The sequence below is a fragment of the Perca fluviatilis genome, chromosome 2, assembly GCF_010015445.1.
Source record: "Perca fluviatilis chromosome 2, GENO_Pfluv_1.0, whole genome shotgun sequence".
Classification (NCBI taxonomy): Eukaryota; Metazoa; Chordata; class Actinopteri; order Perciformes; family Percidae; genus Perca; species Perca fluviatilis.
Window position 1 is genome coordinate 41,204,005 of NC_053113.1, and position 23,448 is coordinate 41,227,452.

At 42.2% G+C, this 23,448-nt stretch overlaps 1 protein-coding gene across 5 annotated transcripts in view; it reads left to right on the plus strand.

Moving 5' to 3' along the window:
* Nucleotides 1-18,446, plus strand: part of fndc3a (fibronectin type III domain containing 3A) — a 70,004-nt gene extending 51,558 nt beyond the window's left edge. For 3 of the 5 annotated variants that reach the window (XM_039821199.1, XM_039821219.1, XM_039821205.1), the window contains 13 exons: nucleotides 439-525; nucleotides 2,879-3,017; nucleotides 3,991-4,059; nucleotides 4,171-4,289; nucleotides 5,338-5,443; nucleotides 5,662-5,837; nucleotides 6,013-6,126; nucleotides 6,805-6,954; nucleotides 8,469-8,815; nucleotides 9,343-9,555; nucleotides 9,839-10,005; nucleotides 13,812-13,936; nucleotides 15,821-18,446. In XM_039821199.1, the coding sequence (XP_039677133.1) occupies nucleotides 439-525; nucleotides 2,879-3,017; nucleotides 3,991-4,059; nucleotides 4,171-4,289; nucleotides 5,338-5,443; nucleotides 5,662-5,837; nucleotides 6,013-6,126; nucleotides 6,805-6,954; nucleotides 8,469-8,815; nucleotides 9,343-9,555; nucleotides 9,839-10,005; nucleotides 13,812-13,936; nucleotides 15,821-16,144 (2,136 nt within the window). In that variant the 3' untranslated portion in view covers nucleotides 16,145-18,446. The remainder of the gene's footprint in view (nucleotides 1-438; nucleotides 526-2,878; nucleotides 3,018-3,990; nucleotides 4,060-4,170; nucleotides 4,290-5,337; nucleotides 5,444-5,661; nucleotides 5,838-6,012; nucleotides 6,127-6,804; nucleotides 6,955-8,468; nucleotides 8,816-9,342; nucleotides 9,556-9,838; nucleotides 10,006-13,811; nucleotides 13,937-15,820) is intronic. The other 2 variants (XM_039821191.1, XM_039821211.1) reach the window with 1 other exon arrangement.
* Nucleotides 18,447-23,448: the final 5,002 nt, after the last annotated feature.

The window sequence follows — 23,448 nt, forward strand, 5'->3', positions numbered from 1 at the left end:
ATACATACAGTGTTGTATGCCTTCGTGGTTAGGTGCTGCAGTCGCAGGGCCATTACTTTTTAGCAGACAGTATTTCACAATTATAATCAGTTAATAATAGACATTGATTTTCATCCTTGTGGATCTATTTACTTGGTGTATTCAGATATATTTGATTCTTTTGAAGACCAAAAAAAGGGAAATTCATGTGACACTTCAAACAGTTTACTTGAAAAGTTACGTGACATTTATAGCTACTGTCACCTCTGTCTGCTCCGCCTCAAGCAGCTACCTTCAGACATAGTGTCTGCCAGGAAAAAAAACAAAGAAGTTCCCCTATCCCCTGTAGATGTTTATCTCCTGCAGACCACTTTATTTTCTGTGCTACAATGGTTATATTGTGAGTCTTTGCTCACCTGGTTGTTTTCTTTCTCCCTTTGTCATTTGTCTTTGTCCCAGGGATATGGCTTCCAGCCAAGCTACGATGGCGAAGAGCTCTCCTGCACCGTCAGAAATCTCCACAGGAGTACCAAGTACAAGTTTAGGGTAGGGGAGTTCTTGCGATGTTTGCTGTCAAAGCTGCTGATCCACAGGTTTCATTTAGGCTGCATTGGAGTGTGTATGTGTGTAGGGGACAGGCATCAGGCAGGGCGGGGATGCTGAAGCCCACGTTGGCCCTATGACTCATCCATTTGCAGGATTCTGCCAGCAGGGCAGTGGGCAACTGACAGCATAAACAGGAGGACTCCACTGTATCACATGCAGCACCCCAGCGAGAAGCTAGTCAGGCAAAGCGTTTGAGCCAGGGTGGCTTTTTGGCCGGCAGTGATGTGTCCGAGTTTATGGACTGACAAGTGTCTTTCTCACCAGTTCATTGTATTTCTCTCTTTGTCTCTGAACCTCTACATCATTTCCCCATCTCTCATCTGACATTCTCTTCTAAATCCTTGCACACCTGGCGGTTTGACAATTTACTAAATGGCAGTGACGAATCCTAGGTGACCATCCTTCACCTGTTACAGACAGAGACCATTGCAAGAAGGACATATGGTGGTCCTGATAATAAATTGGATGGGTGGAATCCAGTGAGAAAAGTTGCCGTTGATTAAAAGATAATCAACAATTACCTGTAGGCCTATGTTTTATCTATATTCTATATGTGAATTTGTATAAGCAGGGTGATCATTCAAATATTCCAAAATCCCTCTACCCACGTCCATTTGTTGGAGATAGATTTTATGCCTCTGCGCTGGCGGTAGCCGTGGCCGGAGGCATTATGTTTTTGGGTTGGCCATTGTTCAGCGCCATAACTCAGGAATAGAAGGGGAGATTGTGGTCAGTTAGTGAATTTGTGACACTAATCTCTGCTGCCCACCTTGGAACTGTGGTGATTGTATAGATCTTCTGTGCTGCCGGGTTGAAGATGTGTGTGGAGATGGGTGGTGATGGTGCAGTGGATATGACACATTCCTTTGGTGTGGGAGACCTGGGTTCAGTTCCCACTGTGATACATCAACCAATGTGTCCCTGAGCAAGACACTCAACCCCTAGTTGCTTCAGAGGCGTGCAATCTCTGACATATGTAGCAATTGTAAGTCGCTTTGCATAAAAGTGTGTCATGTAATGTAATGAAGCATCCGAGTTTTGCCAAAAAATACCCTTAATACCTTTTGTTAAATTGTTTCAAAGTCTTCACTACACATATTATACAAGTCTGGACAGACCTGGATCTAAACTGCAAAGTTGACTGGTTGGCGGAGGCATACAACCGCACGGCAGTAATTCTGTTTAGTTTTTTTCCAACTCTGTCACAGTTTAGTGTCAGAGCTTTGACAAAATCAACTGGTTTTGACAGATTTGTAGTGTCTGTCCCAAAACGTCCTCGTTAGAGAGTAAATTGTTATTTCCCGTAGCGAAGGGATTTGGAGAACGTCAACATAAAAAGAGCGGAAGGTGGGGGGCAAAGCATGACATTGTGCCGGATGACAGGCTTTATCCAGGAAATGTACTTCTGTTGATCCAGATTAGTGGTTCAGTTACCAAAAAGGCCATTTGTCCAAATACATAAGCATTCATAATTCTCTCAGGCGTTTAGGAGAACATTACCTTGAAGTTTGCAACTCTGCCTGCGACCGGCAGCATCAGTTGAAATTGAAATCTGTTCATAGTAGGGCTTAGACCTGTAATATAATTATTACATATTAGAAATAAAAATGTATTAAACATTATTGTCTTTTTAAAGGATAAGGCTGGTAATATTCTACATTTTTGTATTGCCTGTGTGTAGCCTCTGTGGCATAGATCTCCGTTGTTGTAAAAAGCAGAGAAAGCAGCACCACAGCATTCCTAAACATGATACTGACAGAAAGGTATTGTATTACTCAAACGAACCACTATATGCCCAAATGATAGAAATGTTCATTAGTCTCCCTCCCTCCCTCATTTCCAATTATCTAGCTGCACAGTGTGAGGGGAAGCTGGCTGTTGTGCAGGTTTGTCTTGGTACAGTATGTGGATGAGCCGTATTCAGCAGGCTCACAGAGATTTCCATATTATTGCAGATGCGTGGAACTGAAATGCAAATTGCACTAAAGCTTATTGCCTCATTTTATTTATTTTTTGGATTGCAATTCTTGTGGTGTCTGAACAGTTTTGTTGAAGTGTATTTGCAGATTTCAGGAGCTGAATCTTATTAATTTGATAATATGGTATTTGTTTATGGCCATTTTAGTTGCAGGCGGGGTGTGTTATACTCACTCTCGCAGTCAGGGCTTCTCATCAGGGAACCTAACTATCATTATACACTTGCCTTCATTGACCATCTATGCAAACAGTGGCCAATATTCTAACTGAGGAATAATATGACTCCTCACTGCCTGAATGCATGCTCTTCCTCCAGGTGGCAGCATACAACTCCGAGGGGAAGAGTAACCCCAGCCAGGTGGTCGAGTTCATCACGAACCCTGACAGACCCAGCAGTCCCTGCAGGCCAGTCATCAGAGGAAGAGTCCTGCCCAACAACTTCAAGATGGCATGGGGTGAGCATGTTCTACCAATTGCCCTTAACCTTATCAAAACTCCTCGGTCTTAAGGTGCTGACACGCCAAGGTAAATGTCGGCGAGCGTCCGTCGCCTTAGTTTTTGCGTTGTGTCACGCTCCGTTGCTACTCGTCGACCTACAGTATGTCGACTTTTTTCATCATGAGGTGTCGTTGAGTGTAATCCATCTGATTGGCTATTCAGCTTTAGCATCTCATGTGATCAAGCCACCACACATAGGGCTATCAAAAAAAAATGACATTTGAATGTTCCTTGTAAAAAAGGTGACCGAGGAGACGCGAGGCGGTGCCACAGCCGGCCTTCTTCGCCACTAGTTCTTTGCCATCTGCTTGGTGTGTCCGCTCCTTAAAATGTAGTTAACAGCCTGGTATGGCCAGTTTACAATTTCACTTTTCTCATTGAGCTCTGCCTGACCATATATGAATCTGCTAGAGACAGATGACATTCTCAGTAGTCCGTACAGTAGATGACTGACAGTTCTCTCCTTTATTTAGACATCACTATCAGTCCTTCCTACACCTCAGTGGACAAACACATCACTCACTGCTGTACTTGGTCTTTGCTTCCAGTTTTAAAAATGAAAAATGTCTGCAGCTCTGAAAACATTGTCAGATGTCTCCTGTGTTTCCACCAAAATGAGTTTCTGAAGAAATTAAAGGGGTGAAAAAGACCACAGTGTCGGAAAGTCATGCTTCATCTACATATACGTGTCTTGGTTATAATACTTTTAAATGAGTTTGGGGATTTCTGAGAGGCAGCAAATTCCTCTAGTTTCTCCCCAAATGTGATAGTTTGTTGATTTGCTTCAGCACACATCTTACTGTAATAAATCCATTCTCAAGTAGATTTCCAGACATAGGATTAGTGAAAACTGAGCTTGCTGGCATTGCCTAGTTGAAGAACTTGGTTTAGTGCAGTTTGATCATTATTTTTGTTTGTTTTGCAATTTAGAGCCTCCGAAAGATAATGGTGGAGCAGAAGTCACAAAGTATGTTGTGGAGCTGTCTGAGGGCTTAAGTGGTAAGTTGTAAATTAAAGTATTTTAAGCTCAAGTGAAAACGATGTGTCGGACATCGGAAACACAAGTTTATTTAAATAATGTCAATGTGTTTGCAATGTGTTTCTATTTAGGCTTGTCTTGGGAGCTGGTGTACTCGGGGCCAGCTATGGAGCACGTGTGTGAAGGCTTGAAGCCCGGCTGCTCCTACCAGACGCGAGTTTACTGCATGAGCGAGGGGGGGCAGAGCCCGGTGAGTCATTCAGCATCAGCACATGTGCGCACACAGCCGCGCACACGGCCTTGTGTTTTGCCACAGGAATTCTAAGAGTTTGTTGAATGCAGTTACAATTTTCTTTGATCGTAGGAAGAAAGACTTGACCTGCTTTTTTAAATCGATACACGTACAAGTGCCAAGATTACGATCAAAATTAGAATCTGTCACACAGATTTAATTACCTAAACTTCTTTTGTCTGACCTAAAATTACAAAAAAGGATCAATCCATATACGCATACAATATGTAAATAGACACTCTCACCGTATTGGCTACTGCAGTTCACAACAATGTAACAACAGTATAAAGCCTGATTATTGTGCACGGTTTTTCTATTGGCTCTAATATTATTGATGCATTTCTCGACTGTTACATACACTGCAATTGCTCGGGGCAGGCAGCCATGAATCTCACCACATCCCAATGGTTGATCTGAAAATTTTACATGAATAGTTCGAGATCTGCACTCTATTTATGGTGAGTTTTAATAGGAATATGTCATTCAGCCAGTGTCCTATGTTTGGAAATTAGGCTTTGCTTCCTGCTGGGTAAAAACAAGACAAAAGCCCGCTAATCGGTTAACCCTCGCTGCATGTGTCAGAGGATGTTTTTCTTAATTAGTTCAGTTCACAGACATTCTTCATTAATTTCTTCATCAGCTGTTAGTGCATGCATTTATTCATGATGGGGCTTGTAAAGAAACATGACTCACGGTGGCGCGATCCTGCCTTTTGGTGCAGCACAATGTGACATAACACTCACATGTGTGCGCTTTGTCACAGAAGTTGAGAGACCTATTTTTATTTTATTTTTTTCACTCACCACACAATCTGTCTAACTTTATTCACGGCTTCGTAAGCAATACAGCGTATTTCTCCGTGTGGTGGTGTAACCTTGGAACGATGCATTCCCAGTTGTCTCCTTTTTGCTCTGTTGTAGCCTGGAGAGAAAGAGAGGAGGGGGATGAGATTGTCAATTTGTTATTTTCTCTGGGTCTTAATTGGTGTGTTGTCTTCCCTCGCAAGCTGTCGGAGACCCTGCAGGTCCAGACTCCCGCAGTTCCCCCAGGGCCCTGCCAGCCCCCTCGGCTGGTGGGCAAGCCCAAAGCCAGGGAGGTGCAACTGCGCTGGGGTGAGTCATTCCTCTCCAACTCAGATCTGTGTGGGATGTTTTCTAGCTTCTGTTGATGCATTTATTTGCCTAGAAAAACTACCTCAAAGCAGTGAGCTTTGTATTATTTTTTGCTGTTTGCACATTTGTCTTTGTGTATATACTGTATATTATTCTTTTTTGGAAAACCCTTTTTAAAAGTATATTGATTTATAAACACTGGCTGCGCTTTTGTTTAGGTCCCCCTCAGGTAGACGGAGGCAGCCCAGTGTCCTGCTACAGTGTAGAAGTGAGTGGGCCACAGTCTGAGGAGAGCAGGGAGGTTTACCAGGGTCCAGAGCTGGACTGCTCCGTGGGAGGCTTAATGCCTGGCAAAACCTACAGCTTCCGGCTCAAGGCAGCCAACAAGGCTGGGGTGAGAAGACTGTCAAAACGGATCTAACACTAACAAGAGAAGAGATTGATTTGTTTTTTTTCTTGCTACATGCTTTCAACCCTCCCTCACTAAATCAGATTTAAAAATGTTGATCATGTAATATGATTATTTGCTGTTGTTGTATTCAGTTGTTTTTGTTCTTTTGTGCGAATAGTTTGGACCTCTTTCGGAGCGCTGTGAGGTTTCAACCGGCCCTGGGGCCCCTGAGCAGTGCAAGGCTGCCTCCACCACGTGCAAATCCCCCAGCTGTGTTGTTGTGAGCTGGGAGGTAAGACTAGCTCCATCCCCCCACTGACATACATAAATTATAATATCACATGCATCATGGATAGGCAGCTGCATTATTAGAGGTGTCATTATTCCTATTTGAATTCGAAAATTGATCCAAATAAGCTTTGCTCGATTTGGACTGCCGAAATCTAAAGCAGGATCGGTGATTCCCCCAGTATTTTTCTCTCTCTCCACCCCCGCCTACTTGCGCTCGTCCAAAGAAACAAACGCAGTGTAGCTTACCGGCTGGTAGCATGCAGCTAAAGACACAGTGTAACGTTAGCTTAACTTTTCCAGACACCGTGGCCACTGCTGGAGTCAGAGATGACGGAGAAACAACAGAACAGAAAATCCTCCGGTCTCCTTGAAGTCCCGACGGGACTCCATGATGCACTTACGTGCACCTTGTTAAACTAAAACTAAGTGCATTAAGTTGCACCTCGTAACCTCTGAGAAACTCAATTTACCCTTCTGCCATCTAGTGGCGCTTATTGTGGCATTGCTGTCCCTGTTGAAAAAAATCATAATAAAATATCGAAAATCAAATGGTGACCTTAAAATCAAAAGTTAAATTGAATCGTGGATTTGGAGAATCGTGACACCCCTAGGCATAATTTTTAAACTGTGCCATCAGTTTAAGTGCTGGTGGGCATTCTCATTGGTGTTTGTCTTCCAGGCCCCTCCTTGCAACGGAGCTCCGGTGACAGAGTTTCGTCTGGAGTGGGGAGCTGCTGAGGGCAGCATGCAGGTGTGTTACAGTGGACCAGGGCTCAGCCATGAAATAAAGGGGCTGCTGCCTGCAACAAACTACTTCAGCCGGGTACAGGTGAGCACTAATGAACACTTTCTTCATTTCATGAAGACTAGGCTAATTTTCATCTGTTCCCATCCCATTGGAAGCGCAAGGAATTAGTTTGGATGGAGCACAGAGCAGATATTTCAAGAGTTGGAGCGTCGCCTTATCTCCCGTTGGATCCCGCTCTGATTTTGCTCCGGTACCACTCACACCATGAGTTCAAACCCGAGCGTGTCTCTGTGTTACTGCAGGCAGAGCTCCGGGCACTGGCGGCATGGAGGGAGGCCCGGGCGCAGTTCATTTGATAAATACAACACAGCTTTTTTTTCTTTTCTTTTTGGAGCAAGCAGTGAGCGATTCTGAGTGAATTGGGGAATCTAAGTTTAGCACAGAGCGACATTAAGCAAAACAGCCTGAGCGGAGGGAAGGAACAGCTTCGGGAGCATAAATTCTCAGCGCTCCACTCCCCTCACATGCTCGGGTTTATTACGGACCCCGTTTATAATTTCAGTAGGATTCTTTTTGGGAAGACGTAAGAATCCAAAAGGCTCTCGATAAAATGAAGAATAGTTTCCTTACACAATAATGTGATTGGTACAATTTATCTTAGCAGGAGTTTGCTCGATAAGAACAGCCACGATCAGTGAAACAACAAAAAAATTTCAATTTCGGTCTATGAGAATAAATCTGATCACATGAGCCTAAAAGGTTTTTAGTGATTTTTTTTTTTTTTTTTCAGTATAAGAATATGCAAGTAATGTCTGTGACATTGTGGCTCTATGGATAAAGCGTGATTCTGCCATTGTCAAGGTTAGGTGTTCAATGATTATGTTTAAGAAAACCTCAAACTATGTGGATTAGTCCTGTGCGGGGTAGGAAATATCTGGACAGATGAGATCTGGAACAGTCCTGCCTCAGTTGGAAAGGGAAATACATACCTCATAAACGCATATGTCGCACCACAGTACTAAGAATTGGGATAGAAATCATCAAAACATTGCAACCAAAGTAAATTACATCATGTTGACAGGTTGGGGTTATTTTCTTGCCGATAATTATGGTGGATGTAAACAATTAACTTCAGTAGGTAAGAGACAAGTTCTAAGTCTCCAGTCACTTACTGTAATTTTGCTTAGGATTTTGTTTTTCTTTATTTTTTTTATTTTTTTTGCCTGTACTGGAATGTACATGTTCTTATTTATCTTTTTATTTCGTCCGCAGTACAGGCAGTACTCGTACACAGACCATCCCCAAATATTATACTCTAATAAAAAACGGCTATAAAACCAGACTTTCATCATAAGAGTTGATTAAAAACCTAACCCATATGGTCCTAGTTTTTCAAGTATGTCATTTAATTTTATTTCTTACTTAATGGTTTGGCTAGAAAAATAAAAACAATATACTTGGAAGGACTTGTTGAACCCCTCGGTTTACATTGGAATGCCACCTTGTGGTTAAACATGGACACTGCACCTGTCCTTTTATGTCCCAAGTGAGAGTTGACTTGATCAGCTGACTGTGTTGTCTTTGCTGTTGTGCAGGCTGTGAATGTGGCTGGCGTGGGGTCCTTCAGCGAGGCAGTGCTGTGCCAGACGCCCTGCTCCGTGCCTGCAGCCGTCAGCAACATCTACGCGCTGAAGGAGTCCGAGCTGCGAAGGTTCGAGACTCCAGTGGACGCAGATGACGACGAGGAAGAGGAGGATGGCGGTTCCCGGCCGCCGCCACTCTACTCTCCGTCCACCTGCCTGGGCATTAGCTGGGACCCTCCGTGTGACCACGGCTCCGAGATCACGTCCTACCTGATTGACCTCGGAGAGCGCCAGCCCATTGTTGCTGGTCCCATCACCAAACACATCATCCAGCATCTGCAGCCCGACACCAGCTACAGGTTGGTGCTTCCTCATCGTAAATGGTTACAAATGTGTTGCATTATGCTTGTGCTACACAGCTTTCAGATGAGAGCTAACAGCTTTGAGACTGTGATCTCAGTGCAAACAAGTCAAAGAATGTGATACAAATCAATTAAAGATACACACCCACACACCACTTGTATATTATCGTCTATGATGCTTTGTAACAAAGGATGCCAAAGGGGACAACTGAAGCAAAATATAATTAGTTACATTTGTAAATCCAGGTTATTCTGGCAAGAGCTGGCAGCTGTTTAGGAAACAGTTGGTGTCTCCACATTTTTCTTTCCACACACCTACTAAGGCTTGACATCATCAGGCTGGTGCCTTGTCTTTATTTCTTTCCGATTTAGGATTATAAAACAGGTGTATTTTTCACCGGTAACTCAAGTTAAATAAAATAAAATGTCCGTCGCGGATTCATAATTCATACATAAAATGTCCTGCTAACAATACTAATAGAGACTCAACACCAGATGAGATAAAATACTGTTCTCTTCTTCAGGATCCGAATCCAAGCCCTGAACAGCCTGGGAGCAGGCCCCTTTAGTCACACCTTTAAGCTGAAGACGAAGCCCCTGCCCCCGCAGCCACCCCGCCTGGAGTGCACCGCCTTCAGCCACCAGACCCTCAGGCTCAAGTGGGGCGATGGCCCAGCCAAAGCCGCCACCTCAGACGCCCTCCAATATCAGCTGCAGATGGGGGACAAGAGCGGCAGGTCAGTGGCCCATTAGTCAGACGAGGGCAAGTCACCTGACGAGAGAGAAACCGATAAGAGAGGTGACATGGTGTTTGAGCAAAAGCTTCAGATAACTGTATCAAGGAGGGTGGGGGGGTACGTAGAAAGTAATGCACCAGATGGGGCATTTTTACAGCTGCTGATGTGCTTTATGCCACTGTATATTTCCAGACAGAGGAGTCACTCGTCTCGTTTGCTTTTTGTTATCTTTTGCTCATTAAATCCTTTCTCTCTCTTTTTTTTCATGTTCCTGTCATTGCAGATTTATATCCTTGTATAAAGGACCATGCCACACACACAAAGTCCAGAGGCTTAATGAGTCTACCTCTTATACGTTCCGCATCCAGGCCTTTAATGAGGCGGGCGAAGGGCCCTTCTCCAATGTTTACACATTCACCACCCCACGCTCTCCTCCAGCCCCTGTCAAAGGTACACTTCCAGCTCTTTCTTTCTTTCTTTCTCAATTAAATTTTCAATTGCATTTTCAATTAAATTTTCAATTCAGTATGCTTTATTGACATGAATATCAGGTGAACATTATTGCCAAAGCGTCAGGGATAATGCAATTCAATTAACTATGACAACAACAATAATGAGATGAGAAAAAAAAACTACATTTGAGTTGTTTACTCAACATTGTTGAGTAAACTAAACCATATATTTAAAAAAGAACTAGAAAATGTTCTTTTTTTTAAGAACACATGCAGTAGAGGCGTAAAGGAGAAAGCAGCGTGAACTACAGCTGTTGTGTGGTGTTGTGCTGGTTGTCTCCAGGCTTTGATGTGCACTCACATATCTCGCTCATATATATATTTTTTTTTTGTAAAGAACTTTGTTCTAGGGCACCAGCTCAACTGGTAGAGCGGGCGCCGATATATAGAGGTTTACTCCTCGACGCAGCAGGTTCGACTCTGACCTGCGGCCCTTTGCTGCATGCCATTCCCCCTCTCTATCCCCTTTCATGTCTTCAGCTGTCCTGTCAAAATAAAGGCCGAAAATGCCCATTAAAAAATAAATAATTTGTTCTAATGTCTTCATATGTGCTACATTGTAGTGATATATATCTCTCTGTACCTCACACACTCGCTGCTGCCTGCTGACACACAGACACCCAGCGTGCTCGGCGTTTAACCTCAGTCGACCCAGGTTTGACTTGCGTTCGATTAAGACCCAGCAGCCCGAGATTCACTTGTCGGCTGTCATCATGAGTCGGCTCGTTCAGCGCTGTGCTCTGCTCTCATCCAGCCTCTGCAAAGCCTCTTTTGATCCTACACGTTGAAGTCCGTAATGAGGAAGTGGGTTTTATTCTCAATGCGGCACCTCTTTTGATTCGAGCAGTCTGTCAGTGTTACTCAGCAACGATTGTCTCCCTAAACAGTGAAGTGGACTCTCAACCATTAACTGTTTGAATTCAGACTAACTGTTTCAGCATTAGGTTTAAAGCCTATTAACATATTGATTCAAATCCACCCTGCCACTGTGCTTTTTTTCCATGATTACTAGGACACTTTACCAGTTCAAAACAACCACTTCTTGTTGTTTTTGCTTAAAATGCCACCTAACTAAAGAAGAGTATGACTCACAGTTAAGGCACCCTGCCAATGGGGGGAAAAAAAGTTACATGTAGTTGTCTAGAACTCACTCTTACTTCATCCACTGAGCCACTGCACATATCAAAGCAAGTTCTCTTGTAATAAAGCAAATGGTTTCTGTAGCAGGAACAAAAATCCCCCAAAGCTCTGATTCAAACAGAAGGTTCACAGCACATATGACTTTTTTTTTTTGATGTTTGGTGTCTTCTGTTTTGCCTTTTTTTAATTCAAAGCTTAAACCGGTTTAAGCAAATGTGGTTTGTTCTAAATTCTAACCCCGAGGTTTCGTGGATTGCACTGCACAAGTTCAAACCAAATAGTGTTGTGGGTATTTTTTTCCCCAAAGTAGTCTTTCACACATCTCAGTGTGCAGTTACTGCTGTTCAGAGGGCCTGCGTGTACCACTTATAACATTTACAAACTGTGCAAATAGTATCAGTGTTGCCTCAGAAGAGCTGCTGTGTGCAGACGCTGGTGTAAATTTGTATTTCCACTTGTTGATATTATGGCACATGAAGTAAATCTACAGTTTGTTTTTTGATAGAAGGGATAATAGAATGCAAAACCGATTTTACCCTGTCATAGTTGAATAACGATAGTTCGGTGGGTAAATAGGACATACATAGAAGCTCAAAATCCCATTGACACCCCTTTACTATGAAAATCTCATATTTTGAAACTGCCGCTGAAAACGGGTGAATCTCAACAAAGCTAGTTGCTTACGTAAGCATCTCAGGACCTGTACCTTTGTCACGCCCATGGGTGTATTAAGAGAACGCCCCAACATTTACATAGGCTACACAACTGACCTGAGATCAGGTAGTCTTCTGAATCTAGGTCGCGCAGATCTCTGCTATTCCATTACATTTTTATGCAAGAAATCAAGTATGTAAAGCTCAAATATGGGCCGTTTTACGAAAATGGATGGCTAATTGCAAATGTTTTTCGACTGTGTGCTGCCTCGCCGCCTGGCCTGCCTTCCTTCACAGACCCCGGCCTGCTGTGAGCTCGATTGAGCTCCGTTACGGCTGGCAGCCCACAGCACTCCATACCCGCACAAAGTCACCCTTTTTTGGGCTAATGGACTACCAAACGGCGCTGCTCTGACAGAGCTCCATGGCCTGCAACTCCGTCTTTCTGCTAGCTAAATGCCCGGTGTATGTGAGTGAGAGCGCGGTCAGCGAGCTTGTTACGCCAGCAATCTCCTACCACAGGTTCCAGTTAATCTTTTAATGTGTGTAATTATAATGTGTTGAGTTATTTAAACGAACGATTGGGGAAATAAACGCCGCTTGTCCGCGAGTCTCATTGTTGGAGCCTGTGGCTGAATGGAGCTCTATCAATGAGAGCTAGCTAGCCTCCTCTTAGAATTCCTCTGAAATTCACAAATATTCATTAACTTGAAATCGGACACAGTTGTTAGCTTTATAAGACATTTAGGTAGATGTTGTATAAGTGGCGTGACGAAATTCAAACTGTAAATCTACTCAAATTACGACCAAAAATGAAGCTAACTATCCGTGATTTGTAGCTACACATAGCTAGGATTGAAGGGACAGTCGCAGCTAACGAAACCCCTAATCTTCACAAATATTCATTAACTTGAAATCGGACACCGTCGTTAGCTTTATAAGACATTTAGGTAGATGTATAAGTGGCGTGATGTGTGTAACATGTGGTAAGAGATTGCTGGTGTAACAAGCTCTCTGACCGCGCTCTCACTCTCACACACGGGCCATTTAGCTAGCTGAAAGAGGGGAGTTGCAGACCCTGGACCCTGGAGTGACTTTGCGCGGGTATGGAGTGCTGTGGGCTGCCAGCCGTGACGGAGCTCCAAGTACCTCATAACAGGCTGGGGTCTGTGAAGGAAGCAGCCCGGGCGGCTAGGCAGCAAGACAAGCAGCACCGGCCACTGAACTCCGACACACAGTCTTACCAAATTTGCAATTAGCCATACATTTTTGTAAAACGGCCCATATTTGAGCTTTATATAGTTGATTTCTCGCTTAAAAAAGTATCAGAAGTGAATTTAATAACGAAATAGCCCGACAAACAATGTATAACTTTGCAGTGTCTGAAATATGAGACCTGCTGTTGAGTCTCCCATGCATTTCTATGTAGTTTGCTCAAACCAATCAGCGCGCAGCTCATTCTAATGAGCATACCATATTTGGAAGAAAAGCTCTTGTTCCAAATGGAGCCATATTCACAGGGTAGTTAAGGGCCTAATAAAATAGCATTTGGGCAATTTGCAGCCCAACCAATGTTACATACCCTATTAGGAGACCTTAAGGAACAGTGTAAAATACACTATATAATCATTCTATCACCCCTTTTAAGATATTTTTTTGGGCATTTTCGGCCTTTATTTTGACAGGACAGCTTAGACATGAAAGGGAAGAGAGAGGGGGAATGACATGCAGCAAAGGGCCGCAGGTCGAAGTCGAACCCCGGCCCGCTGCATCGAGGAGTAAACCTCTACATATGGGCGCCCGCTCTACCAAGTGAGCTATCCGGGAGCCCTAGAAACCCTTTCTTGATCCGATTGCTTGTTGTGATTGTCAAACGTTGAGTTACTGCAGATAACGCCCACCTTCAGCGGTACTTTTCATTACACCTGCACTCTCTTGCTCCACCCTCCAGTCCCAAAAGTGGAGCGCCTGGATGACAACTCCTGCGAAGTCACATGGGAGGCCCTGCCGCCCATGAAGGGGGACCCGATCATCTACACCTTGCAGTGCATGATGGGAAACTCCGAGTTTAAACAGGTACGGATGTTGTTGCGTGGCGGTTTTGGTGCTACCTCTTGGTGTTTGGTGTCCTTGCCTGCGGCTGACCTGTTGATGCAGATCAGGATGCAGATGGATCCAGCAGGGCCTTTTTTAATGTTTTCACCATGGCTTCGCAGCGTTGGGCATTAGTCACCGCTGGCTTTAAATTGACCATTATGCAAAGGTCATTGATCCATGAGGCATCCCAGGTGTCTAGCCCCTGCCAGCACATTCAATCCTGTGTGGCCTCCAGCCATGTTAACTGTGAGTAATGGCCACTGCAGGCTTATGCTAAACTCACCCCACCATACATGCCAATTGAATCAGGGAGTTGAAATATGTGGTTGCCATCCCGCGTGACATTTTTTATTTTTTTTTTCCATCCTTAATGTGAGTCTCAGTGGCCATGACTCAAAGCTCATGTTTAAGAAAAGGGAATTATTCATTTGCTGAGGATAGGAGAGTTATAAAGGGCATTTTGCACCAACCAGGCTAGTGTAGTTCTTATTTTTTTTATACTTCTGCTAGTTTGAATGGGCCTTGTCTCCAATAGGTTTCATTTTATTATTTATCTCGGACAATCAACAATGTTGCAAAAGAAGAAATTAAATTAAAACTACAAAATAAAACACATTCAGAATTTACCAAAAAGCAAAACAAATAAAGGATTAGTTCAAGAAGGAGCAGGCGGAAGCAAATAGCTTGTTTGTTCCTGCCCCTTCTTCACAATATCATATTATTACAAAACAAATAGAAATGCAAATACAGCATACAATCTTTAAGGTCCTACAATAACTTACAACAATACCTTTACATTACAATTCCATTCCTATGTTTCGGTCTATTCTATTATTGGTCTGTTTTGGTCAAGTTATGATTTCTTTGTTTGATTACATCCCCGATTCATAACCAATAAAAACTGGGAAATTGTTGAATACAATTTTAGGCTTACTGTCATAATTGAAATGAAAAGTCCACTCGGTAAAGAGAATCCAAAACGGGTCACTCTAGCAACCAAACAGATCAGGTCTACAAGGCTCTCTGAGAACCAAGTGTGGGTGTGTCAGCTGGGCAAACGGCTAAGGCAGATGGCTTCCTCCTTCATCCAAGGCGACAGACAACATAACTCTAACAAAAAAATCATAAAATAGTCAAAGCTAAAAGAGGGAGGCCTAGCTGTTTTTCCCATTTATGCCTGACACTTGAAAGAGCTGAAAGGCAATTTCATCAAGTTGGGCAAAAGCAGTAAGATGGGATGGATTTTGTCAGCGTTGCTGTCCAGTTTAGGTTTCAGGATTACTAAAAGCATCTGCATTACATAGAGCTGCAAAGGCTAATCAATTAATGGATTAGTTGTCAACTGTTAAATTAATTTGCAAGTATTTTGATGATCGATTAATCAGTTTGAGTCAAAATTCTCTGTTCCAGCTTGTTAAATGTGAATATGTTCTAGTTCCTTCTCTCCTCTGTGACCGTAAAGTGAATATCTTTGAGTTGTGGACAAAACAAGACATTTGAGGACGTCATCTTGGGCTTTGGGAAACACTGATCCACATTTTTCACAATTTTCTGACATTTTAGAGACCAAAGAACTAATCCATTAATCAAGAAAATAATCAACAGATTAAGAGACAGTGAAAATAATTGTTAGTTGCAGCCCTATAATTACACAGTATTCCCTCAGTGATGTCTTATCATAAACATTGATAAGAAAAGATGAAAAAGACTATATAATAAATCCGATATAGTGGACTATATCTCACTCCACCGTAAAATAAAAAACTAAAACAATTTTTCACTCTCCCCCTGCTTAATGTTCAGTTTTCAGTTTTTAATCACATTTCTTCTTCTTCTTCTTCTCCTCTTCCCTCGTGTTGGCAGGCCTACAAAGGCTCTGCCACATCCTTCCATGTCCAGAGCCTGCAGCCCAACAGCGACTACCGCTTCCGGGTGTGTGCTATCAGGCAGTGCCATGACGCCCCTGAGCTGAGCGGTCCCTACAGCCCCACAGTGACCCTCTCTCCCCAGCGGAGTGACGTGGTGCTGGGCGGCAGCGCGGCCGGCTCGGGGTCCAGGGCCGGCGCCGAGTCCGGCCGATCCAGGCGGAGCATGACGGACGAGCAGTGCGCTTTCCTCCTCCTCATGGTCTTTGCTGTCATCGCCATCCTCATCGCTTTTGTCATCCAGTACTTTGTAATCAAATAAGCAGTTTGCGCCACCCAGCTGCAGGGTTATAGCTTTATTCTTCCCTTCTCTCTCTCTCTCTCTCTCTCTCTCTCTCTCTCTCTCTCTCTCTCTCTCTCTCTCTCTCTCTCTGTTGTTTTGTATTCTTCGTTTTGTACTTGTATTGTTTTTTTTCTTCCGCTGTCAACAGAGTAATCGCGTTAGCCGCATTGGGGTGCAGTGGGAGGGACAGCTGGGGAGTCACAGCTGAATAGCAGTTTAAAAAAGTGAGGGCGTGACCCCCTATTTGGCACCTGTGATACCTTCCTGACTCTCCTGCCTTTGCCGGCCCGTCCCAACTTTGTGGTATCTATTGTTAAGTTCAGATTTCTGTTTCGTCCTGATTAGCTTCCGGCGCGAAGAGGAACTCCGAAAGAGCAGGGATGTGGTTTATTTCTGGGAAAGGGTCGTGGACAGGGGGAGGGGCACTTTGACTCATGTACTTGTTGATTACAGTATATATAGATATATATATATATGCATATATATGTGTATAGAAATAGTCATTATTTATATTTCCATTTGTGTTCAGTATGAAACTGTTTTTGATAGATGTGTTCCAAAAATAGTATGTAGGTGTTTCATTAGCCTATGTGCTATTTGATCCCGGGACCTGATGGGCCAGTGTTTGCACAGTGGGTTGTGTGTCCAGATGTGTCTACTGTATGTAGTTAGTGCCACAGAGGTACACGGCTGGGAGGGCTTCAGGGCCAGATGAAGGGACTTAACCCCCCCCTGCTGGAGTTTAAGGGGTCTAGTGAGAGAACGAAACCGAAATGAGAATCTTGTTCACACCATTTAGCTTTCATTTAGCACTTTCCAACCTTTTTGATGTTCAGAATGTTTAAGGATGCAAAAATGACTGGACAAATGTTAGTATATTTTTGTACAGTGACGACACAAGGACCTGTAAGTTTGAGAAAAAAAGAAAAAAAAGCTCAGTATAAAGTTAGAAAACAAACAAAAACCAAACTAACAGTGAATTCTAATTATTTTTACTATCATATAGTTATACTGCTGCTTTACGAAATATTGTTGTTCAGCACAAAAAATGTATGCTTATCTGTATGTTTTTTTTTATTTTTTATTTTTTTTTATTTGATTTACCCCAGTAATTGATTTTGCACCTTAGTGAAAGAAAAACCTTGACTGACTGCGTCTTGGTCTTGTGATGCATTTTTATAGAACACACTTTGAGGTTGTGCAACCCTTCTTGTGTTTAGGGTGTTTTAAAAGTTGTAGTACCACATAATATGTCACTGAAACAGCTGATCTATCTCAGCAAAAAAAAATAAAAAAAATAAATAAATGTAGGAGGGGAAAAAAAAAAGTATATACCAGTTGTTTCAGGGGCCTTAATTGGAGAGGAAAAAAAATCTCGGGAGAATTTTCTTAATTTCGTAATTAAGTTTTGATGTTTTTCTTTTAGTGTTAGAAAACTCTAAAAATTAGTTTTATTTACTTTTATTTTTGCAACGTTTATTTGTTGTTAGGAAACATACGTAATCGGGAGAGCCGAAATTGGAAAGTAGTTTGATGTATTACTTATGATTTCTTTTGATTTCTTTTGTCAGGTCATACATGTGTGAAGTATATTTTTTTATAATATTGAAGTAATATAAGTTAATACTCTCCAGAGAAAATAATAAATCCTGAGTACTCATGAATCTTGGAACGCAAATGGCTGATACAAAATGTGTTATATCATGTACTTCCTGTGAATCTAAATTTGCCTTTTCTCTGTGTAAGTATTCGTAACAGATTTCTAACGCTGAGGTTTCAGTGGTAATCTGACAGTCTAGTGTTTGCTTTTGGGCAGATAATTGCTGTTGCAACCGTAAAAATGAAATTACAGGTACCTTGCAAAACGTCTTGGATAATTACATGATTTGGTCTTTCAGACATTCTGCAAATGTCTCCTCTTTGTCATTTAAAGAATTAAAATCCCTATTTTTGATAGCGATTGCAACGTGTGCCATTTTAACACCTCTTCATCCTGGGCTTACTACCTTTGGTTGTGGAGATTAACAAAATGCGACAAAAATGAGTAAAATATGCACAAAAATAGAGACCATTTTTATGTAATTTTAATGTTTGCAGTTACCTCATACACCGTACATTCCAAAATGAAAATTTGTTATACTATACATACTACCAGACATATCACTTTAAAAATGTTCGTTATGGGAAAAATGTATAATCATAGATGCGTATCTAAAGTGTATCTGTATAGCCATGATATCTACAAAGGATCCATGCACAATAAAAGATTTATAATTCTTAATCATGTTTGAAGTACTGGCATATGTTTGTCTTTTGATTTCTCATCAAATATAACATAGCCATGAAAATACTTGGTTTTGATTAGCTTCCAGGTGCATTTTATTTAACTGCCAGCTATAACCTAAACAACAATTGAATCCCCTACACTCACCTAAAGGATTATTAGGGACACCTGTTAAATTTCTCATTAATGCAATTATCTTATCAACCATTCACATGGCAGCTACCTCAATGCATTTAGGGGTGTGGTCCAGGTCTAGACAATCTCCTGAACTCCAAACTGAATGTCAGAATGGGAAAGAAAGGTGATCTAAAGAACTTTGAGCGTGGCATGGTTGTTGGTGCCAGACGGGCTGGTCTGAGTATTTAAGAATCTGCTCAGTTACTGGGATTTTCACGCACAACCATTTCTAGGGTTTACAAAGAATGGTCTGAAAAAGGAAAACAAGTATGCGGCAGTCCTTGGGGGAAAAATTCCTTGTTGATGCTAGAGCTCAGCGGAGAATGGGCCGACTGATTCCAGCTGATAGAAGATCAACTTTGACTCGTATAACCACTCGTTACAACCGAGGTATGCAGCAAAGCGTTTGTGAAGCCACAACACGAACAACCTTCAGGCGGATGGGCTACACCAGCAGAAGACCCCACCGGGTACCACTCATCTCCACTAAAAATTGGAAAATGAGGCTACAATTTGCACGAGCTCACCAAAATTGGACAGTTGAAGACTAGAAAAATGTAGCCTGGTCTGATGAGTCTCGATTTCTGTTGAGACATTCAGATGGTAGAGTCAGAATTTGGCGTAAACAGAATGAGAACATGGATCCGTCATGCCTTGTTACCACTGGGCAGGCTGGTGGTGGTGGGGGTGTAATGGTGTGGGGGATGCAATCCTATCAATATGGGCCAACATTTCTAAAGAATGCTTCCAGCACCTTGTTGAACCAATGCCACAAAAATTTGGCAGTTCTGAAGGCAAAAGGGGGTCAAACACGGTATTAGTATGGTGTTCCTAATAATCCTTTAGGTGAGTGTATCTTGATATGCATAACAAAATCAATCGTCAGCTATTTTAATAATCTCCTAATTGTAAAAGTAATTTATTTAAGCAAAAACACTAAACATTCACTGGTTCCAGCTCTTTGCATTTTGTGCTTTTCTTAGTTTTTCATACTTGTACCGGTAAATAGAATATTTCTTTGGTTTTGAACTGTTGGTTGGAAAAACAAAATGCCTTAGGCTCTGGGGTAACTATTACCCCAGAGTAATTATTTAATAATGGAAATAATGGTTACTTGGAGCCTTCATTGATAGAAACAGTACTTAGCTCAGCTGCTACTTGCTAAAACTTGCTAACCTAGTCTGGTGAATCTAGTCTATATCCTTGATGTTCCACTTCTGGGATTGCTCCGTTGCCGCTGGAAAATCTGCTGGATTTCACTCATTTATTTTTTTTACGGAAGCTATGCATTGATCATTTTTTTTTGCTAGCTAGATTATCTGTCCAATCTGAGTTTTCTGTTGCACGACTAAAACAACTTTTGAACGTACACATGTTCCACCAAAACAAGTTCCTTCCATAGGCTATTTTGCAGAGGCACCGCTGCTTTTCTCCAGTGCTTAGCACCGCCCAAGACCAGTGGTGTAGTCTATGTGATACGCAGGTATACCAACTAAGAAAGCTCCAGGATTTCCATATACCCACTTAAAAATGCCCAAACATACTTTCCATTATATTTTTGATATATTTTGAATTGTCATCTGTGTTTTTCTTCTTCACATAGGCTAAATAAAGGGATTTCCACCGCAAATTTGTGCATAACAGTGTATCCAAATACAGGAAATGAAGTCGTTGATGCTCAAAACTTCCTTGGGAAAGGACAACCAGATACCCCACTATGATATTCCCCAGTATACCCACTACTATACATTAGACTACACCACTGCCCAAGACGATTGTGATTGGTTTTAAAGAAATTCCAATAAACCAGAGAACGTTTTCCTCCCATCCCAGAATGCTTCCTGCGCGCTTTGGAGGAGGGTCTGGCAAAGCGACACTAGGTGAAACAAACCTAACCATGGGTTAAAGTGACCAGAAACCAAATTTGGAAAGAAATAAAATGAGTGAGGGACCATGGTATAAGGGGTATTGATATAGAAAACCACTAACTAGGTTACGCTGTGCCATGGTGGGCTTCTGACTTGTCCATTATCTTAATATCATAAATAGATACTCTAATTAAATAGCATCTGGCTGAGAGAGCACAGACTTTGACCATTAGCAAAAATGGTACTGGGATCATTTCCTTGTCTTTGTAACTTTTGTAATGGTTCAAATTATGTGAAAATGTTGGGGAAAACAATGGCTCAGATTCAAGTATACTAAACCTTCTCAGAAGTCATAACATGTTATGTCCTGTTGCAATGTTTTATGGTATATGAAGTAAACACTTGACCAAGTTGACAGCTTTATGGCCCAGCTTGTCTCAAAAACATCAACCAACAACCCGTAATGAAAACCCTTCACATCCAACCAAAACACAGAGCTGTGGGGAAAGAAATATAAAGTAACTTTAATCTGTATTTTAGTTTAACAAAGGGATGAGTTTCTGAATTTATTAACGTGATCATTCAAAGTGGTTTACAGGGAAAACAATTATGACAACCAAACGGAACAACATAAATATAAGTGCAGACACTTTTTTTATAAAGGTGCAGACATGTTTAAAACCAGATTGATGAACTAAAAGTACCATCAAAATGGATGAATTAAAAAGCATAATGGCTAAAAGCAGTTTCATTACACTTGGACTGAACTCTGGGCACCAGTAACAAACCAGTCCCTGCAGATCTGAGAGAGCTACCTGGCTCATACTCAGTAAAAATATCTGGGATAGATTTTGGGCCCGGACAATTGGATGACTTCTAGACAATAAGTATTCAGGTCAGGTTACTTTATCGGTACCCGTAGGTAAACTAGGTGTACAGTCAAAGAGGCAGGACATCCTTAAAACTTTGTAGACCACCATATATCATGCAACACACAAAACATTAAAACATAAAACCTAGAACATGGATAAAAAAACAGTACATGACCACATTGACTTGTGCAGTTACATGCAGAAATTCTACAGCTGGTACATGACCATGGTGCTTGTGCGTTGTGTGCAAGTAGTTCTACAGTTTGTTCAACAGAGGGATTGCTGCTGGGACAAAACGTTTTTTAAATCTTGTAGTTCTACAACCAGGGACTGATAGCCTCCGTCCAGAGGACAGATACTGGAATGAACCCTATTCAAAGGGTGTAGGCTATCTTCTAAGTTGGCCATAGCTATCCGCTGTAGTTGTTTAGCATACAGGGATGTGGGGTGCGGGGGGGGCTTGTTTAACAAAATATTTGGGGTCCAAAAACCGGAAGTCCAGTAATACTTGTAGGGTCCCAACAGCTTTGAGGGGCCAAAATGCTGGACCCCACAAGTTTAAAGGGCTGTTTGAGGGTTAAGACTTATAGAAATAATTAGGTTATGGTTAGGGTGAGGGTAAGGGTTAAGGTTAGGCATTCAGTTGTGATGGTTAAGGTTAGGGTAAGGGGCTAGGGAATGCATTATGTCAATGAAGGGTCCCCACAAAGATAGTGCCACAAACCTGTGTGTGTCTGAGAAATCCTGTTGAGTGAAAGCTTCTGGAGTATGAAATAAGAGTGCCTGATCACTGCAAAATCACACCTAAGTGGTGTAAGAAGAGGAGCCATGATTAATGAGGGTGAAAGTGGGCTTATTCGTCTCGGTCACCGTTCTGTGTACAACATTGGCTCTTGTTGAGAGACGGACTGGAAATGCATTAAAATAAAGGGCAAACAAGCGTTCCCTGTCGTGTCGCTTTGACAGGAGTAAACAGTGACAGAGGAGGGACGTTCCTGCTGCCCCTCTGAGGTCCGAGTGGTGCATCCGGCTGGTGGATCAACTCAGCGCTAACACACAAACACACCCCAATGTCAGTGTGACTCTCGTTACAAAGGTTCACTTAGATCTAATGGATATGGTGGCTCTGGACCAACAGAGCACACCGCTGGCCCACCCAGCAGGTCAAACAGGCTTTGGAGGCTGGTTCTTTAGACACAAAATAGGAATGTAGATGTAGATCAGGAACAAGAAAACACTGATTAACTAGTAGAATGGATCTAGAAGGCATATTATATATGATATAAATGATTTGATTCTGATAAATGATCAAATATGCATCCCCTGCGTGCAAACCCTTTTGATTTTCCTGCCCCTCTCCCTGCTGTTCTCCTGGAGTTTCAATTCCCCCAATTTTTTCCATGATGAAATATCAAAACCTGCCCAGCCACTTTAGTTAGAAATAGAGGCGAGTCACTGCTGTTTGTGATATAGTTTTTTTTCTTCTTCAACTTCAACAGCCAACGAGGAAACACCAGCACTAACATCACACTCATTCCGACCAATGGTGGAACTTTATCACTCAGTGACCCAACGACAGAATTTCCAGGTCCTAGGGCTTCTCCCTGCGGTCCATTCAATAAGGACTGTTCAATTCACACACAGAGGCTACAGCTATCCAGTAGTCATACTGATCCGCTGAGCTTAAAACACTCTCGCTCCAAAACTTTAAATCAGACTGAATACATCAGAATTTGTGGATTGGTGCGATGTGAAGTCCAGAACACTTTGCACTGACTTGTTGCAATTAACACTAAATTAAAGCTTTTATTGTTATACTGAAAACCAGACTGTAAACTGTGACCAGGTGGAAAAACTCACACAACGTTTAACCTTTTTTTTGGCCCTGGTTACACCTCTAAGTACTGACCAAATGTTTTATGTAAATTCTAAAAATGGCATTCCATTTGTTTTTGAGTTTTTTTGGTGCATTTCAAACTTGAATGGAAAGAACAGCTAGATATGAAAGGGGAGAGAGAGGGGGATGACATGCAGGAAATCATCACTCGAACCCTGGACCTTCTGCGTCGAGGCATACACCTC